The sequence below is a fragment of the Dermacentor albipictus genome, chromosome 1 (assembly GCF_038994185.2).
Source record: "Dermacentor albipictus isolate Rhodes 1998 colony chromosome 1, USDA_Dalb.pri_finalv2, whole genome shotgun sequence".
NCBI lineage: Eukaryota > Metazoa > Arthropoda > Arachnida > Ixodida > Ixodidae > Dermacentor > Dermacentor albipictus.
This window is the reverse complement of record NC_091821.1, coordinates 14,710,565-14,734,906: the sequence shown is the minus strand read 5'-3', so window position 1 is coordinate 14,734,906 and position 24,342 is coordinate 14,710,565. Positions and strand designations below refer to the sequence as shown.

General features: G+C 44.9%; 1 protein-coding gene across 1 annotated transcript in view; it reads left to right on the top strand.

The window, feature by feature from the left end:
- The window catches only part of LOC135918203 (piwi-like protein 1), a 148,836-nt gene that overhangs the window by 4,300 nt on the left and 120,194 nt on the right, over positions 1–24,342 (top strand). The window contains exons 2-3 of the mRNA XM_065451885.1: positions 10,806–10,931; positions 15,635–15,839. Of these exons, the coding sequence (XP_065307957.1) occupies positions 10,806–10,931; positions 15,635–15,839 (331 nt within the window). The remainder of the gene's footprint in view (positions 1–10,805; positions 10,932–15,634; positions 15,840–24,342) is intronic.

The following is a 24,342-nucleotide window of genomic DNA, read 5'->3' as shown; positions in this document are numbered from 1 at the left end:
GCAGATACACAAATCAACCGGCAAAAGCCCCAGCACCCTTCCAAAATGTTTCCAGCAGCTTGCGGCAGAAGGCAGCACAGGAACATGAAAAAGGTGGATTACTTCAGGAAGTGCAGTGCAAGCAAACTTTGCATAACTCTTATGCCTGACCAAACAATGTTCAAACACATGGATGGCACATAAATTGCTGAAGTGGATTGTGGTAGAGTAACAGTGAAACACGAGCACCATGCTGGCTATAGTGAAGCCACCGTGGCAGATAAAAATTTTTAATGGATGCAAAACAAGGCTAGGAAAGCAACAAGCATAAAGAAATTTGCAATTTGTGACATTCAGCAATGTCAAAACAGTTGGGCAAGTTGAAGACCATGTGAAGCAGCGCACAACAAAAAGAAAAAGAATAAACGAACAAGACAACTGCAGTTGTCTTGTCCATTTATTCTGCTTCTTTATGTTGTGCACTGTATACCAATTCACACGTTAAGGCTTTTTGACGTGCCTAGTTTAGCAACCTTCCGTGTCGTATTTGCCAAAGTGGTGCATTTGTTTCCATCAACATATACAGCCACAGATGGTTGTTTGCTTCGGATATTGCGGAACCAGCGCCTCACTGATAAGGAATAATATGGAAACGTAGCAAAACATCTGCGCATACGAGCCACGTTGTCCCACACAGAGACCACTCAATATGAGTGGCCGAGTCGCTTGAACGACGACAACTGTGATCCAGACACATATATTACGAGCTGTTATTACTGATTCTCGTTGTTCTTTAACTTCATCATGCTTACAGTTTGCGCATGCCATCAAGTATCAGTAGATAAAACTGTGCTCAGCATAAGCACTCACTTATAGGCCGTGTATTTGTCTCGCAAAAATGTGTATGCCATCGCTGACACCGTCGATAACTAAGCAAGGAGGTTGTTTATGCTGGCTGTACTGAATGCACTGCCTCTTGTTTCCTGTTTGACTAAAAGGTAAACAGTTCTTTCCTGGAATTAAAAAAAAAGATGTGTTAACGTTACAGTAAACACACGCACCCATTTACGTAGCGAATGCGACTGGCAGCCTTCGAGAATGGCCGTGATGTACATAAAGAGTTTGGCACAGCACTGTGTCGGCACTTTCCGCTTATTGTGGATGCGCCATGCCAAGCGAGCAATAGTTGATATCTAATCACTATATGGCCACAATTGGACTATACGAGCAGTTTCTGTCATAGTAACTGCACATTTTTAAGTTCAGGCCCATCGGTAGCGGGTGCATGAGCTTGATGGGGCCAGGCCTAACCGAGCCTTCGCTAAACAGGTTCAACATTGGCTCATGCTTAATGTGTACAGCTGGACAGGATGGAAGCTTGGGCATTTCAACTTCAAAGGCATGTTTTGACTAAAGGCGTTGCGGTTATCGCGTTGTTGGTTTGATGGCCAATTGTGTGGGGCATAGGCGAAAAGTTTTCATTTTTTCGAGGGGCGCTGTGGCCCGACCAGCTTTGCGAACCCCTGATTTTTAGTTGTTTATATATTTATTTATTTATTTATTGCCCTTGAAGAAACTTCGTGTAACCTCGAAGAATTGTTCACTGTAATGACGACCTTATATAAAAATTTACAAGACCTCATAGTAGGAGGCAGTTACATTTCACAGCTTGAGTCCTCTCCCACCATCAGGAATCAGGCGCCTCTCGGTGGTGCAAACTTCCTTCGCGTAATTGTCATATACTTGGCTATCACTAATACTGCTTCGCCTTTCCGCCGAAACTGCAGCCTCTCTTTTTTTTTTCTTTTTATGAGTCCGAGTATAAGTGCTCCTGCGCTTGACTGGTGTTGATTCTAATTTTGAGTGAATCTGGCTTGGCCTCATTTTGGTTACTGAGTGAATTATACAGGGTGCCACGACTATCATGCTCCAAGACATAAACGTAAATAGAGATCAGTTGCGTTACTTGAAGTAAACCTTGTCCATATTGTTTCCAGTACAGGGCAGTAGCTGGCAGTAATTATTTCGTTTCTGAAATTTAATTCAACAATTGCAATGAAATATCTAATTCGAGAAGTACTGTCCTAATTATCAAAGTCTCAATGGGACATTTGTAGCCACCCCCAGGCACCCCCAAATGACAGCTAGCTGCTGTGTTTTCAAAGATTACTAATTACGTGCAATTTTTTCAGACTGGCAAACAAACCTCTCAAAATATGAAAAATACCATGCGACTGTGCTCCCACCTACATCAAGCAGTGCCCTCAAATAAGCTGATTGAAAGCAACTGCATTGCCTGTCGCAAACCCAAAGACACAGCACATCACCTGATGATCATCACCTTTGCAGCTATTCCTTCCGCTCTACGTCAAACATATTATCCATCTCTCAAGGCCAACCAATCACATTGATAACAAAAGCCCTTTGATAACGTGCCAAAGCGCCACTCTCACCACGCACAAAACACGAAAAGCAATGTAATGGGCATAGCATGTTTCAAAATACCGGCTTTGCTCGAATCGTATGGACAGAGTGCGCGGCGTGCAGCTATATTTCGTGCCAGAAACTCTCTTTGGACCAAGTCTAAATTAAAGTGATGATTTTAGTTTTCATGAGGGTGTATACGTGCTGCAAGAACAGGTTCATACATTAAAGCGAAATGAACAGACCAGGAAGTGAACCATGTGTCCAGAAAAGGCAAAACCGATGCATTCAAGAAAGTAAATAACCACTCCTAATTGAGCTTAATTGGCAATTGGGATGCCTGCACAAAAAAAAGAAACAAAGAATATATGCCTAAAATTTTAGTGGGCCCTTATCCATGAATTCGTAAGCGCCGTTGAACACCAGCTGTTGGTTAGAGGACATGTCCAAATAGGTCTCCTGCAGCTATGCAGTACTGAATCTGCTTTATAACATCTTCAGTAGATTTCTTGATGACCGACACTCAAATTCTATGCAGACATCCGTTTTCCTTGTCTTGAGCTAATCTGATGTCCAACTCGATCATGTAAGCACAATCTTTCACATAACTCCAAAGAAATAAATCGAGTGGTGAGAGGTCAGGTGACCTAGCCGGCCAATTTACAGGCCCGTGCCTTCCAACCTATTGCGCATGAAAAGTCTCATCCAGCCAGTTTCAAGCTCGGCTGCTGCTGTGTGCTGGTGCTCCATCTTGCTGATACCACAGAAGTGGAAGACGTGACAGTAGGACTTCGCTCAGAAACTCATCCACCATTCCTTCAAGGATTTCGTCCACATAACGCTGTCCAGTCAGCGTATGATCGAACAAGATGGAACTGATTATAGCATCGGCATAAATTCTGCACCCCACATTAAACGACCACAGGTACTGATGCCGATTGCATTTTACCCAGTGTACATTGTAGTCACTCCAATAGTGTGGATTATGCAAGTTTACCTGGGCGTTTTTGTGAAAATTGGTCTATCTGTGCACACGATGTTGCTCAAAAAGTCCGGTGACTCATTGGCTTTTGTGAAGACCTAATTCGAGAAATCTAGGTGATTCTACAGGCACTGGTGCTGGTTAAGGTGCTACGGGTGAAAGGTCATTGTTTAGAATCGTCCAAGCTGATGACTTAGAAATTGGTGCCTGGGTGGCCACGTCCCGCATGCTAGCATGAGGGGGTGAGGCCATAATTGCTAGAACATCCATGCTTAGGCTAGGACTCAAAGATGGAGTCTTATGCCGCTATTTCTTGAGGTTTCCAGTTTGTCTCAGGTTTTCATCATTTGTGATGATAGTCGACGTGTTTGGTCTACCGCCACATTTTCATGACTGATATATATTTGCGGCCTTTCTCTTGTCATTTGCAGCTCCTAAGGCAAAGATCATTTTACCTTCCGCTCATTAGGGAAATACATGGCGGCTGGGATGGAACAAAGTGCAGCATTAAAAATTAGCACTGACGTCAATTCACTTTTGTGGTTTTGTGGCAAAAAAAAAATACACCTCATTTGTGCAGTTCATCTATGCTAAGACAGCTATCACAGCTCGTTTCCAACTAACACCAAATGCGATGTGCCATTTCGGCTGAGGCACGGCAGATAAGGCCTTAGCTCAAGCACGACGTCTTGCAGCAAAGCTGTATGTGGCTAGCCAATTCGTCCGTTCGTCCGTCTGTCACCTGTGCACCAAAAACTGCTCTGGCGCAACCTTATGCGAGTGCACGAAAAAAAAAAAAGGAAAAGGGAGGCGCATGATTGGCTGCATCAGTAGTGACGTTGCTGCTCTCTGTCGCAGCAGAACGTGTCCTCAGCAGTTTCTCTCCGGCTCCAGAATGGGTAGGCCACGCATCAGTCATACTCCTGAGGAGCAGACACCTTTCGATTAGCAACACTGCAAGCAGAACCGGGAATGAGCTCGTCTACGCCGTCTCGATGCTGCAGCCCGGGCACAAGAGGAGGCTCGTGCAGCCGAGCGCAAGCAGCAACTGTGTACCGAGGGTCCATACCACCTACCAAGCCGTCGTTTAATGAACACTCGATATTAACCCAGGGATAAACACTGGTGCCGCACATTTCAGCTTTGCTGGTTAACCATCTGTGCAAAGGGATTGGGCTGTGAATTTTTTTCTTTATTTCCTTCATTTTGTTCTGGCTAACTCAGAAGAAGCCTGTTCAAGGGCGCTGCTTTATGATGCAGGTGGGAGCGCAGTCACGTGGTATTCGCCATATTTCCCAGGGTTTAGTTATCAGTCAGAAAAATATTAATACGCAATTAGTACGTCGCTGAAAATACTGCAGTTGGATGTCCCTTGAATGTGCCTACAAATGCCTCATTGACATTTTGATAATTATGATGGTACATGTCGAGTTTGGTAATTATTTAGAATTACCTAATTAAATCTCAGTAATGAAAAGATTACTGGCAGCTACTCCACTGTAATGGAGACAATGTGCACTAGGTTTTCTTTGAGTAATGCTGTTTTTTTAAGTCTTGGTGCATAATAGTCAATTGGGACACCGTGTATATGTTTATCACCTCTGCATGCAAGTAACGATGTTTCCACCCCTAATAAATGCTGTAAATTAGAAGTGTTTTTTTTTTTTTCATGAGCCGTTAGCTTTGCTTACTGGAAAGAGAAGCAATATACTGAGGCCCATATCATTCACATGTATTTCACACACCATTAATAAAAGACTCTGCCGAAGGGGTCACTAAAGTCTAGAGGTGTTTTTCAGGGCCAGAAAAGTATGCAAAGCATTTTGAAGCTAGGTGAACATACAGCAACCTATTCATTCTCTAAGCATCAGCTATCCATACCATTAGAATTATTTGTTAATTGGCTACCTCTTTCTCTTTCAAAATGTATTAACATTTGTCCTGTTTTTATATTTAAAGATAATGTGTATGTGCATGATGTTTACTGTGGAAATTTAAAACAGTGTTGAAGTGAGAAAATATGGATGAGGCGCAGCCGCTGCTGGTACTTCTAATGCGCTTGTTCTATTGTCAGGATTTGCAGAAATAAAAGTATGTATTAAAATTCATGCACGTCCGCACCAACAATGATGCAGTAAGCTATTAGCCACAATAAAATCTTAAGTGAAAAGGTCGAGGCAAGTAAAAAGAAGCCTCAAATGATGTGGGTGACAAAATTCTGACAATGACATGTTAGGTGGGGGGAGGCTTCAGCATTGCCGGGGTTGGGGGTGGTGGCTCAGCTCCCCCCCTTCCCCCCCCCCCCCCCAGAAAACTCTGGACGGGGCTAGGGCCCCAGAACAACCCCTTAATCGGCGCCTATGGCGGGGGGGGGGGGGGGTACAGTCGAGCGATCATGGTCCGTACGCTTTTGTCGCCGCCGTCGACAAGAAAGCTTGTCGCGTGACAACTAGCGCCCGTCGGTTGTGTCGTTGTCGGCCTATTATGATAAAATGGTCTCAGTGACACACTGTGCAGAATAATTGGTATCAGCATCTTGTCGGTCTCGTATCAACCCAGTGTTGCCGTGCATTAAACGAGTACGTGAAGTCAGATGCGCTACCACCACCAGCAAGAGAGGGCCGATTCTGCAAAAAGACTTCACCAGCAACGGGATGTTTTCAAAGTGTTGCCCAAGTGTTACGCAGGGACTTATTGATAAGTATGCTAGTTATCAATACAAGGCGGCAACTGCGTGGTTCACGGTGCAGTCCAGACGAAGCCCTGGCCGCTTTCTGTTTTAAAGTGGAGTTGCAGTCCTATGCTACGCATGCTTTCGGCACCACGCTGACATAGAGCCACTATATACCAATAGAGTTCCAACGCCGTACACGGCATGAGTCTTTGCTGCAGTGCACGTCTGTGCACCTTTTTCAGGGAACTTTCCTGCGATATCAGGCTGTGCGGCCGCTCACGTCCCTTCCAAAACATTATGCGACTAATCCGCTACGGCAGGGTGCATGCGCTGTCACACCATGAAAAAGGCGGATTCAGGAAATAACCGCACCTCTCTATTCATTTCACCAGTGCAACGTGGCAGCATCTACGTGTTGCTATTCGATTTGTACAATGCAGGCTTTGTGCAGAATGAGCTCGCAGCATTCCTTGCCCCCTTATACTTTGTGTAGCTGAAGTTGTGTACTGCAGGCTGGCTGTGTGTTGCCACACAGTGACTTCTGCAGCCATGCTTGACCCCTTACTACAGGAGTTATTTTTCTTATGAAAAAATAAGCTTTTATTTAGGCCAGATATGCCTAAACAAAAAAGCTGTTTAAAGGGCCCCTCAACAGCTGACAAGTGCAAAGCATACAATCTGCGATAATGATCGTGTCTGCAAAGTATTGCATCGCTACGTGCCACGGAAAGATCTGAAATTTCAAACCGAACGCCGTTTGCCCTTCTCCTCATTGTGGCCGTGCTCCAAGCCAGAGGGCGACATACACATGCTAGTGCGCCTACGTACACGTGTTTGTGCTGTGACGTCACTTGTGATGACACGTGACTTCAAGAGTTATGTAAAGCAACAGCTGTTATTTGTGTAATGTTTCTTGGAATAGATGAATTAAAGCTTAGAGAAATAATAAAACACAAACTGAATGTTTTTTGTGTTTTTGTTTTACTTCGTACTGCAGCAAGAGAGATGTACTTCTGTTTTGTCTGCATGTTCCCACGTCTTGCAGTCGCACACGCAGACACCGAAACAGTAATTTTCTACCATGTTCCATCGTGCAATCGTGCTCTGTGATCTGCTTGTGGCTGCCTCAGTATTCGTGTAGCACTGACTTATACCGCTAGACAGGTGTCCTCGTGCACACTGCGCAAAATTGTGCGCTGCGCGAAACAAGACAATCGCGACACCTTGCGCGCGACGCCATCAGTGAAAATGCGCTGCACCGCAAGAAAGCGAGGAGAAAAAAAATTGCTGCGGCTTAGCTCAGCTAACTCTGGCTATGCAAAGTGAAAGCTATGTTTAGCCAGCCTGATTAAGTCTTGGTTTCACTTGGCTAACCTTTGATTTATCTAATTATTATACTTATGTATACAGTCATCGTTAAGCAAGGTGTGACGGCTGTGCCCAGGTCTGTGGCTAGGCATGACTGTGATTGGGTAGACACGCATCATTCGATGGTGCGACGCCTGTTGTGCCACAGGGAAAGCGCAAGTGCTAGACATGCAAAGAGACGCTGCGAACATGCGCAGCGTTGAAGTACGAACGGACAGACTGGAACGCGGTCGCTACCTTGATTTTGATGGTGTGACGCCTGTTGCATTCTGGACTCTCTCCAGAGAAGCAGCTAGTTGGGCGATATCTGCAGGGTGGTCAGACGCCGCTTGGCGACGATGGCTGAAAGCCTCCTGCTCCTATGCAACGTTCAGAGAAGACGGCCCAGCCTCACTGTCATCCATGGCCAATCTCGCACTGACTAGGCGAGCGTGGCGCTCCTCTTAGCCAGGCGCGCGGCGAATCACGTGGTCAGTCGGCGACCGAGCTGCGGAGAGCGTATGCGCCAAGCCAGCGGTGGTGGCTAGCACAAGCGGCTGTGGCGGTGCTAGGTGCGGCGAGTCACGTGATGCGTTGCCAAGGCTACGGCACAGCTGCGGTCAAATGAAGGTCAAAGTCGCGGTGATGGCAAAACTTGGCTCTACGAGGTTAGTAAAACTCTCACTTAAAAAAAAAAATGAAGGTGGGGCCTGTGACATATGCGTCACACAATCCTCAAGCTCTGGTATGGGAGAATGCAGGGAAGGAATTACACTTGCAGAGGCTAAGCAGGACAAGCGGAGAGAGCGTATGTGTTTGAGGTGTGGAAGCTCACCTCCTGAAATCGTAGATTTGCGGCATTGAAATATTTATATCTCTGCAATTAATAAGCCGATATGAAAAATGTTTGCCGCAGAACGCTCCCTAGAAAACGTGTAACAACTTCCACCTTATAACCAAAGTTTGCTGTGTGACCCAGTGAGGGGTCCTTTAAAGAAATGCACAGTTGCGATTTTATAAGCAAAAGTTTTCACATATGTATAAATCATGCAGTTACTGGTATTTTTTTACCATAAGAGAAAGGCATCTAAATTGCACAAAAACCTGGAAAAAAAAAATATCAGCGCCATTGAAACAACTTAAAACTTTGTTGTAAAATATAAACGAAATTTCTTGCCACCCCATCTAGTAGTTCTTTTTTTTTAATTTAGTGATGCCATCATTGACTAAATGGTAGCCCAACTAGAAAGGGGATGCCAAAGACTTGAAAAATTATAGACCGATCAGCTTACTGTCCGTTGCCTACAAACTATTTACTAAGGTAATCGCAAATAGAATCAGGAACACCTTAGACTTCTGTCAAGCAAAGGACCAGGCAGGATTCCGTAAAGGCTACTCAACAATAGATCATATTCACACTATCAATCAGGTGATAGAGAAATGTGCGGAATATAACCAACCCTTATATATAGCTTTCATTGATTACGAGAAAGCGTTTGATTCTGTCGAAACCTCAGCAGTCATGGAGGCATTACGGAATCGGGGTGTAGACGAGTCGTATGTAAAAATACTGAAAGATATCTATAGCGGCTCCACAGCCACCGTAGTCCTCCATAAAGAAAGCAACAAAATTCCAATAAAGAAAGGCGTCAGACAGGGTGATACGATCTCTCCAATGCTATTCACAGAGTGTTTACAGGAGGTATTCAGAGACCTGGATTGGGAAGAATTGGGGATAAAAGTTAATGGAAAATACCTTAGTAACTTGCGATTCGCTGATGATATTGCCTTGCTTAGTAACTCAGGGGACCAATTGCAATGCATGCTCACCGACCTGGAGAGGCAAAGCAGAAGAGTGGGTCTAAAAATTAATCTGCAGAAAACCAAAGTAATGTTTAACAGTCTCGGAAGAGAACAGCAATTTACAATAGGCAGTGAGGCACTGGAAGTAGTAAGGGAATACCTCTACTTAGGGCAGGTAGTGACGGCAGATCCGGATCATGAGACGGAAATAATCGGAAGAATAAGAATGGGCTGGGGTGCGTTTGGCAGGCATTCTCAGATCATGAACAGCAGGTTGCCATTATCCCTCAAGAGGAAAGTGTATAATAGCTGTGTCTTACCAGTACTCACCTACGGGGCAGAAACTTGGAGGCTTACGAAAAGGGTTCTACTCAAATTGAGGACGACGCAACGAGCTATGGAAAGAGGAATGATAGGTGTAACGTTAAGGGATAAGAAAAGAGCAGATTGGGTGAGGGAACAAACGCGAGTTAATGACATCTTAGTTGAAATCAAGAAAAAGAAATGGGCATGGGCAGGACATGTAATGAGGAGGGAGGATAACTGATGGTCATTAAGGGTTACGGACTGGATCCCAAGGGAAGGGAAGCGTAGCAGGGGGCGGCAGAAAGTTAGGTGGCCGGATGAGATTAGGAAGTTTGCAGGGACGGCATGGCCACAATTAGTACATGACCAGAGTAGTTGGAGAAGTATGGGAGAGGCCTTTGCCCTGCAGTGGGCGTAACCAGGCTGATGATGATGATGATGAGCCCAACTATTGAGAGTGGAACCTTTACATTGCTTCATTTTGTGACTTTTTTTCTTTACATAGTCTTTTATAGAATGATGTAAGTGTGAAGGATGCCTTCTTCCTCTTCCTTAGTGCATTTGTTGTGGCTGTTGTAAGCTTGGGACCACAGCAGGGCCCATGCTATGTTTATAGAAATTTCTTCTGGCTTTTCATTTTCTGACGTATTCAGGAATGGTGCTAAGAAACGGTATAGTTAGTAAAACATATTTAGCATCCAAAATTTGTTCTCATACAAAACCTGTAACTGCATGCCGTATCATATATGGTAAAGCAATTAATGCTTGCCTCACAGAACCAGCTGAACGATTCTCATGTTGAGTATGTTACAGGTTGATAAACAGCAAACACCCTTGTATTTCTGTGTGGCTATTTCAAAGGTAAAAATTCTCAAAATAGCCTGTTCATTTACTAACTTTTTGTATGTTGTGTGAAGTGCTGTTGCCAGATATTCTAGCATCAGCACTTATTTTCATGAGTGCTTTCAACAAAAACATTTTTAAGAGTTGCTGTGCATTTTATTGTTATACATGACACAGATTCTGAGTAATTATCTAAAATTTTCTTTTCGGCTACGTAATTTTTCTTTATGCGTGTTATATATATGATACACCATGTTGTGGGGGGCTTAATTTGATAATTCTTTATTGCATCTGCACACATTTTCACTGCCCATTCTTACACATTGTTCTTTAACATTGTTTCATTCAAAACTGCAGTAGCCTATTTTTTTCTTTTAGCCACATGCAGATGGTGCAAGGCGTGTGAACCCTTTGTGTCATAATTATACTCTGGCTGTTTTTACACAGGCCTCCAATGAGGATGAGCCCTTTGCTGGCTGTGGTCGTGGTGGCCGTGGAGCACTTCTCTTGGCTGCCTTGCAGAAGCAATCCAGGCGCCCTGGATCTGATGGTGCCACAGAAGCGGCTCCGCAGGTATGCAGTTTCTGATCCCTACACTTCATTTTTTAACTTTATTAGGGCATGAGAAAAGTGTAGTTGTGTATTTTATTTGCACCATCACACAGCATTTTAGAATATTGGGCAAACAGTGAGGTGAAAACATACACGAAAGCAAACATACAAGAAGGCACGGCACTACACATTTGCTATACGGTGCTATACACATTTTACTTTTCCCTGGTCCGATTTCAGTGTTTCAGCAATGCATTCTTGTTGTGTCATGTTGTGCCATATGTACTTGCATAATGATCGCACCCCGAACTTGCCCCAGCGATATGTTGTGTACTAAGTCTAGCTAATGATGATCACGCTTATCATCTGTCGAATGCCACGTGAATGATTCTACAAGACATACCAAATCGTTTGCACGCACCAAACAGATTCTTAACCAGATGCCCCATTTCATTCCTTTCATCACTTTCTGCACTTCCATGAAAAAAAAAATCTACAACCAAACTTGCCTTGGCTTTATTATTTGTACGCTTTATAATGGTTGCGGTCAACAACAAAAAAGGCGCCTTTCGATTCCTCGTCTGTGCTTGTGGGCATGGAAGAAATCGCGAGCAGCAACGATAGTAGCCACGTTTAGATCGATACGTTAGAAGAGTACCCTATTCATACGCCGACGCTTGTAACACAACTAAGATATTCGCCCACCCTTAGCAGAAACATGCCATATTAGGATAGTAGTGAAGACAAATGCCGCAGTTTCTGCAGCATGCGGCCATGTGTTTCTATGTCACTGGCAGCTAAGCATGCCTATCTGTTTCTGTCCCCTCAAAGTGGACATGGCTAGGTTATTGCCGCAAACTTGCCGATATTAACGATATTCATTACTGATACGGAAAAAACTGTTTCAATGCGTGTAATGTACTCACGAGAAGAAAAAAAATCGTGTTCGGCTTGCTTTGCTGGTCGCCATTTCTGTTTTGGTGTCCTGCACTGTTACAGCGGCAGCTGCTTCATTTTTCATCTTGCAGCAAATGCGGGATGAAAAAAATTTTTTTTTTTTCTTTTCGCAGGTGTTGACCGCTCCCCATATAACTAAGAGCTCAGCGTGCAAGGTTGCACCCCCAGGAAGCTGACATGTGTGATAGCCATTGTGTTGGGGTGCAGATGTGCTAACCCAGGCCATGCTTGCTATGTCGTTTGTGATTGCAGCGTCCGTGTAGATGTCAGTGGTGTGCTGCGGCGTGCTTAATCCCAATCTCTTTTCAAATATTTTTCTAGCTTCCGCGTTTCGTCTGGCGATAGGGCGTTGTTGCCTCCGTATGCCCAGTGGTGCTTCCCATGGTGGCGTTATGGTCGCTTCCGCGGGCTCTGGCTTCGCATGGACTTGTTTATCCCATGCCATGATCTGTTTTCCTTGGGTCGTGTTTTCCAGCCGGGATCGCATTCGAATTCGTGCTTCACTGATTATGTCCCGTATGGGTGGAATCGCTACGAGCTTGAGCAGGTCCTCGTTCCTCGTGTGCTTTGGTAGCCCAGTGATCGTACGGAGGGTGGCCCTGTGTAACTTTTCGATGTCGCCGAGGTCTCGTTCAGAGAATTCGTACAAGGGTGCCCCGTAAAGAATCCTTCCAACCACGACCGCTTTTGCAAGCGTTTGGCACGCTTTCTGACGCGCTCCGCCATACTTGCTCGATATTCGTCTAACCATGTGCAACAGCGGTGTCCATTTTTGCTTTAGTGTGCGAATCCATAGCTGGGGGCTGTTGCAGCTAGCAATCTGTGCTCCAAGAATCCTAATTTGTCCATTGGCCGACGTAATATCGCTTTGGCCGATGTGTAAAGTGATCTGCTTGTTTACATTGGTTGCTTTCTTTCCGTCTACGCTGATCAATTCTGTCTTCTCTGGCGAGAGTTGCAGTCCGAGGTTATCTAAAGTGTTGCTAAGGCTAAGGATCGCTGCTTGCAGCTCAGTTTGCATGCTCTGTATGTCGGAATAATCCGCCGCTCCCATCCATATTGTTATATCGTCGGCGTAAATAGTAAAACGGGCTGAAGTGTCTCGCTCAAGACTTTCTGCCACACGTGTCATGGCCAGACTGAATAGCATAGGTCCGAGGATGGAGCCCTGGGGCACTCCCCTATCCAAGTAATAAGTCTTCGGACTCCATCCCGGTGCCTTGCCATGGAGCTGAATTGGTCTGCTTTGGAGGAAGCTACGTATCCAATTGTATGTTCTTTGGCTAGGGTACCTGGTTGCCAGTTCCTGTAAGATGGCCTCTTGTTTCAAAATTTAACTCGCGTAATGATTGCACCCCTGAATTCGCATCAATTTTTTTTACAAGAAAGTGCAATCATTATGCGAGTAAATATGGTAGTTGAGCCGAAACATCAACCATCGCCCTCTGACTTCCCACATAAACCTTCCCACAATTCAGTTTCACGAGTAGATTCAACTGAACCTCTATTCAACAAAGTTGTACTTGCAGTTGGGAACTTGGTTAAATCGTCCATTCTGTTAAGCTGGGATTTCCATGATCCAGCAGTAAAAATCGCACTGCATAGGTTCCTAAAACAGTCCTGCTGGCTAGCAACTGGTCAGTGAGCATTTAGGAACAGAATTATGCACGAAACATGAGCAATGAAACTACATGAAAAAATTACAGGTGTGTGCGGTAGGGGTTGCGTCAAGGGCAAGGCTTTTAAGGAGCATTCATATACCCACGCTCGTGAAAACAATCCTGATGACGGAGCAGTATTTCACATGTTCCGTGCCCTGTTTTAGATCGTCTGAAAAATAAAGAGGTTCGAGGTCCCACAACAGCTACTGTTCAAGGCGCAGAACGATTGTAGAGCTTGGGTGGCAGTGCCGGCAGAGCAACAGCCTTCCGACCAGCCATTGGGATAAATAACAAATAATTTCATAGTCATTGCTGTCTTGCCTTTTTCATCTTCACGTCCCGTCTTTTTGTGCTCATCTGAGAATGAACCAACACCAACTCGCCTAACTTCTAATGCTACTTTGGAGAGCTGGAAAAAAAATATACTGAAGTGAATGGGTGCGCTTACTGTATTTACTTGAATCTAGCCGACCCCCGAATGTTTGAAGCCAGAAAAAAAAAAACTTACCTCGAATGTAAGCAGAACAAGAACGTGAGGACAGCGTTCACAAAATGAAAACAGTATTTATTTAATACGAACATGGAACCCCAGGTGGTGGAATTTCCAGAGTCCTCCACTATGGTGTGCCTCATAATCAGAAAGCAATTTTGGCATGTAAAACCCCACAATTTAATATTTTTGTAATATGAACATGCCGAGCTCACTCTACGTCATCATCGCTGCTAGTCTCGTACACTTGTGGACGTGCGCAAGCTCGCATCCGCGTGCCCACGCATGCGCAGACAGTGCATCGTATGCGTCAAAATGCGGCATGATCTTGCTGATAAGTTCCTCTCTGTTATCATGCACTAATCTTCCTTATCGCTATCATATCCTTGTTGCGGCACACGCAAAAGGAGTCTCCTGTCGCCCCCTTCAACAACGGACGTTTTTCTCATAGATGCTAAAGTCTCACCTGGCTTGAACGTTTCATGATGCCTCTGCGGCTAGCACAACTTTTCGTTTGTGGCATCGTCTGTTTAGTGTCATTACGATAACGCCACGTCGCACGCCGATACTTAGCCACCATACCGATACGACATGGATAAAAATGGCGACGTCGCTTGTGTACTTTGGTTGGCTACTGACGCGGCTAGTAGCGGCTGCAATACTGACTTTTCTAGATGGCGCTAGCTATGTGCCATATTTGTCATCTTCAATCACAGACTGGCACATCTTTAAGATACTACTCCAAACTAAGCCGACCCTAGAGTTTGGTATATGATTATCTGGGAAAAAAAAAACAGGAACTATCGGCCTAGATTTGAATAAATATGGTATTATTAGTTCAGTGGACCTCACCTGTAGGTGTAATTTCGACTTAAGCACTGGTTGGCAAACGGAGTGACTCGACACAGACATGCTAGCTTGTGTATTTTTACCATGCACTACAACTAGTAATTTCTAAAGTAATCGATAGAGCAGGCAACCTTATTTCATTTACTACGCTTGCCCTAAAATGTTTTCAGAATGCAGGAATTGTGAAAAATTAAATTTCTTCTGGTCTCAGATGTCGGAATTGAAGGAAGCATTGCATAGTGAGCACTTAGACCTGCATAGTCAGGAATGGAAGTGGTGCACAATCGGCAGCAACATGCTGCTGCTTCAGATGTGTGATCAACAAACAAGATGGCGGCCACAACGTGGTGGCCACGACGTTGCCTAGCATGCTGCAAAATGTGTATCTTCTGCTCCAAAATAAACAATGCCTGCTCCAAACCTGCTCCAAAACTCCCTTGGCTGCTTCCATCCCCAATAGTGTGCCCTCATGACTTTTAGTTGTGTACTTTGGCAATGACTAAGTTTAGCTCTTTAGTAGGTTTCCATTATTTGAAACACTTTCGTGACCAGGTGTGGCACTGTGGATGAATGAAACATGAGTGGGAAAGTGGAAATTAGAACAAGCAAAATCGAAAGGTGCTTGAGGTGCAGTGCATATTTGTGGGGTTGATTAGAAACAACTTCGTGTGATGCACTGTTCTTTTAAGTGAAAGTGGATTCTTCCCTTACGATTTCCATCGAGAAAATTATTTAAGTTCTGTTTCCATCTCGTCTGCTTATCACAGGCTGATAGCCCTGATTCAGGCCGTGGAAGCGGCGCATCATCATCGAGCCCAGATTCAGGTAGATCAAGTGGCATATCACTGTCGCCCACACTCGATTCGCCTGGTGCGTCTCCTGTGCCGGTGATGGGCCGTGGTGCCATACTTGGGAGCATGATGGCACGCCAGCTGACTCCAAGCCCCTCAGAGCAAGCAGGAGCCAGAGCAGGTACAGTACTACAATGTCATTTCTTTGCGCAGCCAGTGTTATTCAATGTGTGCTGATAATGACTGTGGTCCTTTAACAAGGGTAGTCTATTGGCTCAAATGTTCAGAATTGCTCAAGTTGCAAATACATGTTGGTCAGGCTCCCTGCAAAGCTTTTGGGCTCTTTGAAGCAACCCCAGTTGGCTTTCGTGCCTGATAATTGGGCTCAATTGCATGTGAAAAGGATCGATGCGTAAATTACGTGCAGCACTGGAAAGCCTGTGGGATAACACATAGTGCTTGCTGTGCAGTGAAGCATCTTGTATGTTGTGAAGCATACTGATAGTGGCTGGTGTAAACCTGACACGCTGGGTAGGCCCCATCCTGGAACTGAGGACTGAGTAGTTTTTTTTTTTGCTTGGGCTATTGTTGTTTAGCAGCCACATGATAAAGGGGGTGGGTGGGAGGGGAAGGCAGAAGAGGCAGTAATGCAACCAGTACAGTCGACGACCGATTCGGAAATTGGACTCCACAGGGAACGTCCGAATTACTGAATGTCCGAAAAAAATGAATGTATCCAAAAAGCATCAATTTATTTACATTTTAAGGCCTGTGTGCAAGGAACAAGTGGCCGATGCGTTACTGCATGCACTTCCGCTTACATGCAACCAAGTCCATCTGCATTTCTGCCAGTTTTGAGTTGGTAAAGGCTTGAGTCAGATCCGCGCGTGGAAGGCTCCGGAGCACATGGCACATCATCATCCGAGCCAGAGTCGCTGTTTGACGTTGGGAGGAATTGCTCAATTATTTCGTCATTGTTCAGTTCGGCACACGGTGAAACCGTGCTGCCAACGTCTGAAAAATCTTCAAATCTAAGGGCGGCAGGAATCGGCACACCGCTGCCTAGCAGGTCATCAATGATGTCAGCATTTGAGCTTGTCGTAGGTGGCAGTTAAGCCTCTTTAGTTGCGGAGTTGGGCTCATTTGCACTCGAAGGCACCGTTGGTGCCATTTGACGTGACCTATCTATGACTTCAGAAAAGCTTCTTGGAGCCAGCAGAGTGCTTTCTGGAATGCAGACTCAATAAACAAGCACAGCATGGCAGTATGCTGTCTGTAAGGCAAACTCAACAGAATGGCGATAGCGGGCCTGCGTGGGGGTGCTGAAAAAGGATGTGATGATTACGGTGTTGATGTGACCTCGCAAGTCAGGCAAAGCCTCCAAGATTGCCATCATCATCATCATCAGCCTTGCAGGGCAAAGGCCTCTCCCATACTTCTCCAACTACCCCGGTCATGTACTAATTGTGGCCATGCCATCCCTGCAAACTTCTTAATCTCATCCGTCCACCTAACTTTCTGCCGCCCTCCTGCTACGCTTCCCTTCCCTTGGAATCCAGTCCATAACCCTTAATGACCAACGGTTATCTTGCTTCCTCATTACATGTCCTGCCCATGCCCACTTCTTTTTCTTGATTTCCACTAAGATGTCATTAACTCGCGTTTGTTCCCTCACCCAGTCTGCTTTTTCTTATCCCTTAATGTTACACCCATCATTCTTCTTTCCGTAGCTTGTTTCGTCGTCCTCAATTCAAGTAGAACACTTTTTGTAAGCCTCCAGATTTCGGCCCCATACATGAGTACTGGTAAGACACAGCTGTTACACACTTTTCTCTTGAGGTATAATGGCAACCTGCTGTTCATGATCTGAGAATGCCTGTCAAATGCGCACCCCAGCCCATTCTTATTCTTCTAATTATTTCAGTCTCATGATCCGGATCTGCGGTCACTACCAGCCCTAAGTAGATGTATTCCCTTACGACTTCCAGTGCCTCGCTGCCTATTGTAAATTGCTGTTCTCTTCCGAGACTGTTAAACATTACTTTAGTTTTCTGCAGATTAATTTTTAGACCCACCCTTCTGCTTTGCCTCTCCAGGCCAGTGAGCATGCATTGCAATTGGTCCCCTGAGTTACTAAGCAAGGCAATATCATCAGCGAATCGCAAGTTACTAAGGTATTCTCCATTAACTTTTATCCCCAATTCTTCCCATTCCAGGTCTCTGAATACCTCCTGTAAACACGCCGTGAATAGTATTGGAGAGATTGTATCTCCCTGCCTGACGCCTTTCTTTATTGGGATTTTGTTGCCTTCTTTATGGAGGACTAAGGTGGCTGTGGAGCCGCTATAGATATCTTTCAGTATTTTTACATACGCCTCGTCTACACCCCAATTCCGTAATGCCTCCATATATGAATACAACAATCAAACCCTGGCCAAGATTGGCATTGCAGTTAAAACTGAGAGCCTTAAGGTCCGTTTGATTTGCCCGCACCACCTGAACCAGTTCACGAGGTGCTGCACCCTGCCATTCGTTTCAATGGTGGAGCAATGGCGCCTGCTGAACCATACCGTTCATTTCAAAAGGTACAGGGCTGGTTCATGATTTTGCTGCACCCACTCCATTGTCGGTGGCGACTTGGTGCAGGCATACAGATGTGAAGCAGTGTCGTAGCAGACGACTCAGCACACGAGCACGAGCGCCGTAAAAACCCTGTTTATGCACGTCTGATGTGTCTAAGCAAGTGTGGTGTGTATTTATGCCCCAGTAGCCGATCATACCCACAGTGCAGGACTTCTCAAACATACGCATTTCGTGCATATTAGTCAGACAGCATAACACCTGCACCGCGTCTATACCTTGGCATTCGTTTCAAGTGTCGCGCTGTGCCTGCACCGCAGAAATCAAGCTGCACAATTTCTGAACTTCTCGTGAACCACCATGAACTGGTTCACAGTGGTGCAGGTGAATCGAACGGACCTTTAAAACGATGATCAAGGCAAGGCCTCACTGATTACTGTCTAGCAAGTAATCTCTGAGGCCATACTGGATGTTTCATCGAGATTTCCAGAGGTGATAATGGCGGCAGAGTTGGCGTGCGCAACAGCCATGGATAGAGTCGGGATAATGGAATGTAGAGCTGGTGACTGTCTAAAATATTGGTCATCTCTACACATTAAGTCTGTGGGGCCATTGGCGGTGCTGTGAAGCTGTTTGAATTATAGAGCATGTCCAGATTTTCGGTGTCCGATTTATTGGTCAGCTACTGTATTTTAGTCGGGTAACATATCTAGTGCGTTGTGCTGTTTCACATGAAATGCTATGTTAGAGAGAGCGAAGGCAAAGAAAGGAGCTAAACATAGCGTGGAACTAAAGCACAGGGCCTCCGTGACTGCTGCATGAATGCACTTTGCTACTTTCTCATACTTGCCAAGCTTCCCGGATTATCCGGGAGATTCCCAGATTTTGCCCGTTACTTCCGGTTGATGGGAAAATCTCCCGGAAATTGCAGTTGTGCCCCGTTTCTATGCACATCCAACACTTCGCCTGGCCGCATTTAATTCAATTCAAACTAATTCATTTCAGTTGAAAGTTCATGGCTCGCAGCATTTTTAAGAAAGTAGTAGGGAAACGTCGCATGCATTACTTATTTTGTCAATCGAAGTGGCGCTCCTCACGCTGACGGACTTGCTGGGTGCCCTAGTTGCCCTAGTTGCATTCAGCTAGCGAGCAAATGCTGCGTTCCACAACTAGCAACATTTGAACACCCGCCGTGGTTGCATAGTGGTTTTGGTGTAGCGCTGCTATGCAATAGGTCACAGGATCAAATATTTCCCCCTACGGCTGCATTTCGATGGGGATGAAATACAAAAATACCCGTGTACCATGTATTGGGTGCATGATAAAGAACCCCAGGTGATTGAAGTTAATGTGGGGTTTCCCACTATGGTGTGCCTCATAATTAGATTGCGGTTGTGGCACGTAAAACTCCAGAATTTAATTAATTAAATTTTGAGAATATTTGAAGGCACTGTCAGCAGTAACCAAATGCTTGCAAATGTGAGACCTTGCTGTTCATGTAGTCATTTGTAAATCTGTAAATGAAAGTATAATCAAATTGTTTGTGTGCAGATGCACTGTTAGCACTTGGAGCAGAGTTGAAGCGTGGAACGAGACGATGGTGGCAGCGCAAAGGCATCTTTCATGAATGTTTTACAGTCGACGCATAACGAAGCAGTGCGCGCACTTATGTCGCTGCTTCGAAATGTCTCTCGCATTATTGGGTGCTTGAACAATCAATAAATCGTCTCCCTAGAACAAATTTATTCGTTTCTTAATGCCTTCTTGATCAGTAAGAGTGGTGGGTAAGTAGTGTGCGCCATGTGAAATGAGTGATTATTACAAGATTAAGTGAAGGCCACAGTTTATTCCTGTTGTTTTGTTGTTGGCATTTTTCTTTTGTAATACAATACTGCAGTTGATTTTATTTGAGAAAGGATTAGCTGGGCCCAAGCAGATGCCATCAAAATAGCTAATGTCACAGCAAGCTAGTCCGAGAACTTCAGGCAGGTGTCACCACTTTTCTATCACTTGTATGTCTTTTCTGACTTTACTGGTACAGTCGAAACCCGTGATAATATAATCCTGTGACAGTGAAATTCCCACAACTAAATATTTTTTATACCTGGTGAATGCCCAAAGGATTTAATACATTTCGTACCTCTCAGCAATGAAGTGTTGCTGTACTACAATCCTCTATCAATGAAATTTGCCGAAACGTAACCCCACATATTTACTACTCGGGCAAGGCTAGCAGGCTCCAAAATGTGCTCAAATGTGATTGCGTTGCACTAAAATTTCGTAAAATACCAGCACATAACACTTGTGTGGGCGCCACCAATTTTGTTTATAAAGACAACCAAGCGCTAAACGCAATCGCGTGCGCTGTAAACACATCATGGCCCCCATCTTGTATGTTGATCGCCTGTTTGAAATAGTAGGCATTTTGCTACTTGCATGTGACAATGGTTTTTGCGCACTTATAATAGTGCAGGGCATAATGTACGTCTCGGTGAGAAAAATGCAGCAAAAACAAAGAAATCCACGTCCAACCAATGTGGAATTGTTTATGGTGATGGAGATGGTGGTCGAAGCATGGAGTGCCATGCATCGGGGTGTGATTGAGCGATTGTCTGGGAATGCGCATCCCTTGTGGATGCCACGCCAGACGTAGACTAATGTGAAGGCGCCGTAAACTCGATCGATTGCCTTTCGGTATACAAGATACTATCACTTTCGTGCTGGGCACCGGATGTGTCGGCGCCTACGGGTGACAGCGTGTGCTGCAGAAATGCTGATGAATGCGCTGAACGCTGTTGCTCTGTTTACAGAGCCGAGTTAGGCAAAATCTCGCAAAATTGATTGCATCTCCGAAAGCAACTGGCCGAGATTACTGCTCCACAGCATGGCTGCCACTGCCGATCGACGCATGCGGTGCACTTTGTATTGTGAGCACTGCGATTCTATATCCTCGAGCAAGCTTGCCAAAGTAGGCTAACGGAATTTTTACTGTAAAGTTTCGTGCTGCGGTGCATTACTTATCTGTGCTGTCTCATTTTGCACCAGCAGAATTCTTGCGAAAGCAAATTGCAAGGTTAAACTGTATTGAAGAAGAGTCATTTACTAATAAAGATTGAATCATTTGTCTCTTTAGTGTACCTCAATTTCTACGAGTGTTGCAATAAGGTGCTGTCCAACTCGCATTCACGTTTAGGCAGCAGTGGTCCTTCATAAGAAACAGTTCAGTCACCGTGATGATGCAGTATTGATTTCTTCAGCTTTCTGCATCAGCTTACCGGTGCTGAGAAAGCCGAGGAGTGTTGTGCTGCTGTGAGAGAATAGATGTGAACTGACTGAAACCATTGCACAAAGCAACTAACACGTCAAGGCTTGCCTGAAATGTCCGTATGGGGTCGAAGAGCTGCGCACAATATATGCATGAAGCGGCAGTTGAAGGGGTGTGGCTGATGACGTACTGGCACACCGTATGGAAAGTGGGGGTGTTGATATAGATGATACAAAGGTTTTCTAAGGTGTGTGCTTGAGGTGCTCATTGAAGAGTGAGTTGCATCTTGTACTAAAGTTGACACATGGTTGGATGACTGTCATCTTTTAGTAAATATGTTGAACCTGTGGGGTTCTCACCCGTGCTCTTGGGACAAAGGAATGACAACAGTACAACAGTGCAAACAGTCTCAAAGGCATTTATTGCACCTTTCATAGACTAATGCCTGCTAGCTGAGTTGCTATCCACAAAACCTGCTGATGGGCGCGCGACATATCGCGTAAGTCCGACTCACCGCAACCGGATAACTAATGAATATGTTCGCCCCATGCTGGATACCAACGCCTGGTCGTTCGCGCATACGGTCACGCGAATGGTGGCGTGTTCGAACGATTGTGTTCACGCATTCCGGGGTAGGCCTCGCGAGACGGTCCCGCAGAAGCATGGATCGGTGCATGCGCAGAACGTCCGCGCCACTTGCCGACCCCGAACCAATGAGGAAGAGCCTTCTTTTTGCACCCTAGTAACTCCGCCGTTAAGTGGCGTTAGCAGAGCAACACTCACGCCATCTCTCGTACTACCCTGCAAGTATACCGACCACTGCAGTGAAGCCACGTGGCAAAGCCAGATTGGGGGGATCAGGGGACGCGTGAGAGTCGCGCATCCCCACAAACTGCAAGGCTGTGCAAAAGGCTGTTAAGTTTTTCCTGCTGCTGGTGTGAGCTACAAAATTTCGCTTAATGGGGCCCTGAGCAGCTTCTTTATTGAAGTGGAGAAATGCACTTAAAGTTACAACAGGCTATTTGAAAAATACTTTGCTGCAAGGAGTACTTCAATGTGTTCAGCAGAAGCGAAGTTATGGGCTATATCATGCGCTACGAAGTACTTTCACTCCTTTAATGCCTTGCACTGCTAAGGCTATGGAGCAGCGGGGCGTGCCCACAAAAGTCCGCCTGCTGAACGTCACAGTGGCGCGCAGTTCCAATTTGATTTTGAAAGTTAACATAGACTCCACTACAGTAAAACTTTGTTAATTTGGATTTCATGCGACTGCAAAAAATGTTCGAATTACCCGAATGTCGAATTATCGAGGCTATCAAGAAACCAATTAACTCCTTACTAAGTCAACGCGCTTTTATTTACTGATTGCGGTGGTACATCCTGTTCATATTTTACACAAAAGCAGAGAGGAAGCTGCAATTCTCGTTATTTTGTAAATTGTTAACGCTCGTAGCGGTGAAAGCCTTGCGACTTCTTCCACAGTGCGGCCGTGGTGTGACTCATGTGAGACATGCTCTTCACTACCACGCACACATCCCGATTATTTTATTACCAGGGGTGCGATCGGGGATCATTGTTTAGAGTCACTGTAAAAAATTTGAGTACTGCAAAGGTACGCAGCATGCCAGCAACAGTGGGTGGCGGTGGCCGTATCCCTTTCAGACCGCCAATGCGCTGCCAACGTGCATTGAGTAAGAGACTGATTTCCCCCTGAATTTTGTGTTCCGTTTGGTGAAACTGGATTATTTTTGCGTGTTTCTTCAAGTGGATATCGCAAGTAACACCGAGATATAGATGGTAATGGACGTACTGTGTGGAAAGCGATGGAACTGCATGAAATGTGCGGCGATCGTTTTGATGCTCGTGAGCTCTCCGTGTCACTTCATGGACTTAGTCTTGCTTCAAGTTCTATGTGCAGGGAGCTGCAAACATACTTGCATGCGCTCAATGATTTCGTTTAAAATGTTTACTTGCCAAATGGACCTTGATGTTGTGCTTGCGCTAAAGAGTGCAGCTTGACGCCGTATGGAATGTGTAGTTGGTGTTCAGTTTCGAAGTACACAAGCAAGCAAATGTAGATATTGCTTACTGCCGAGCTGTTTGACTTGTGTAATTGGAGTGAAGTGTACGCAATAATTTTTATGTCGATTTCTAAAGTTGCCGTTCACGTATCGGAGATAAAACACCAGTAGCCGCAGCATGCCGACAATTTCGTGTGTTGCGGCTACTAGCGTATTTGTGAATGTGTGCGTGTGATGTTCTCATTGATTTGTCAAATAAGCCCTCTGAACACAATGCTCCACATTATAATATTAACAGCTCTTCATTCACGTGAGATGCAAGCTTGTTTTCTTATACAAGTATAAAAAATATGTATACGAGTGTGCTTTTTATAAAATATTTTTGTACCTTTACGTCAAACTTATAGTGCGCTTACTTCCAGAACTTTTAGTGTGTTCTGGAATGTTGTTCTTTGTTCTTGACGTTGACATTACTTAACAGTGCTATAGTAGTTCTTATCAAAGCCTGCCTATATTCTTCTATCGTACTCCTTTTATTGCAGACCCTTTAATTGAATCGGGTCATTAAATAGAGAAAGTATGTTTTAGAAAGAAGTCTCCGACTTGCTTTGTGTTGTCAGCAAAATTGGCATCTAAGAAAAGCATGCAATCACAAAGTAAGATATGGAGGCAAAGAACAGACATTTATTTCACATCAGTAACATACAGCACTGGAGAAAGTCTTTATTGCAACACAAAGTTTTCACACAACAGAAGGCATTCGACTGTAAAAAACAGTCTAGCTCGACGGCTGTGTTTAACATTACAACTACAGAGTT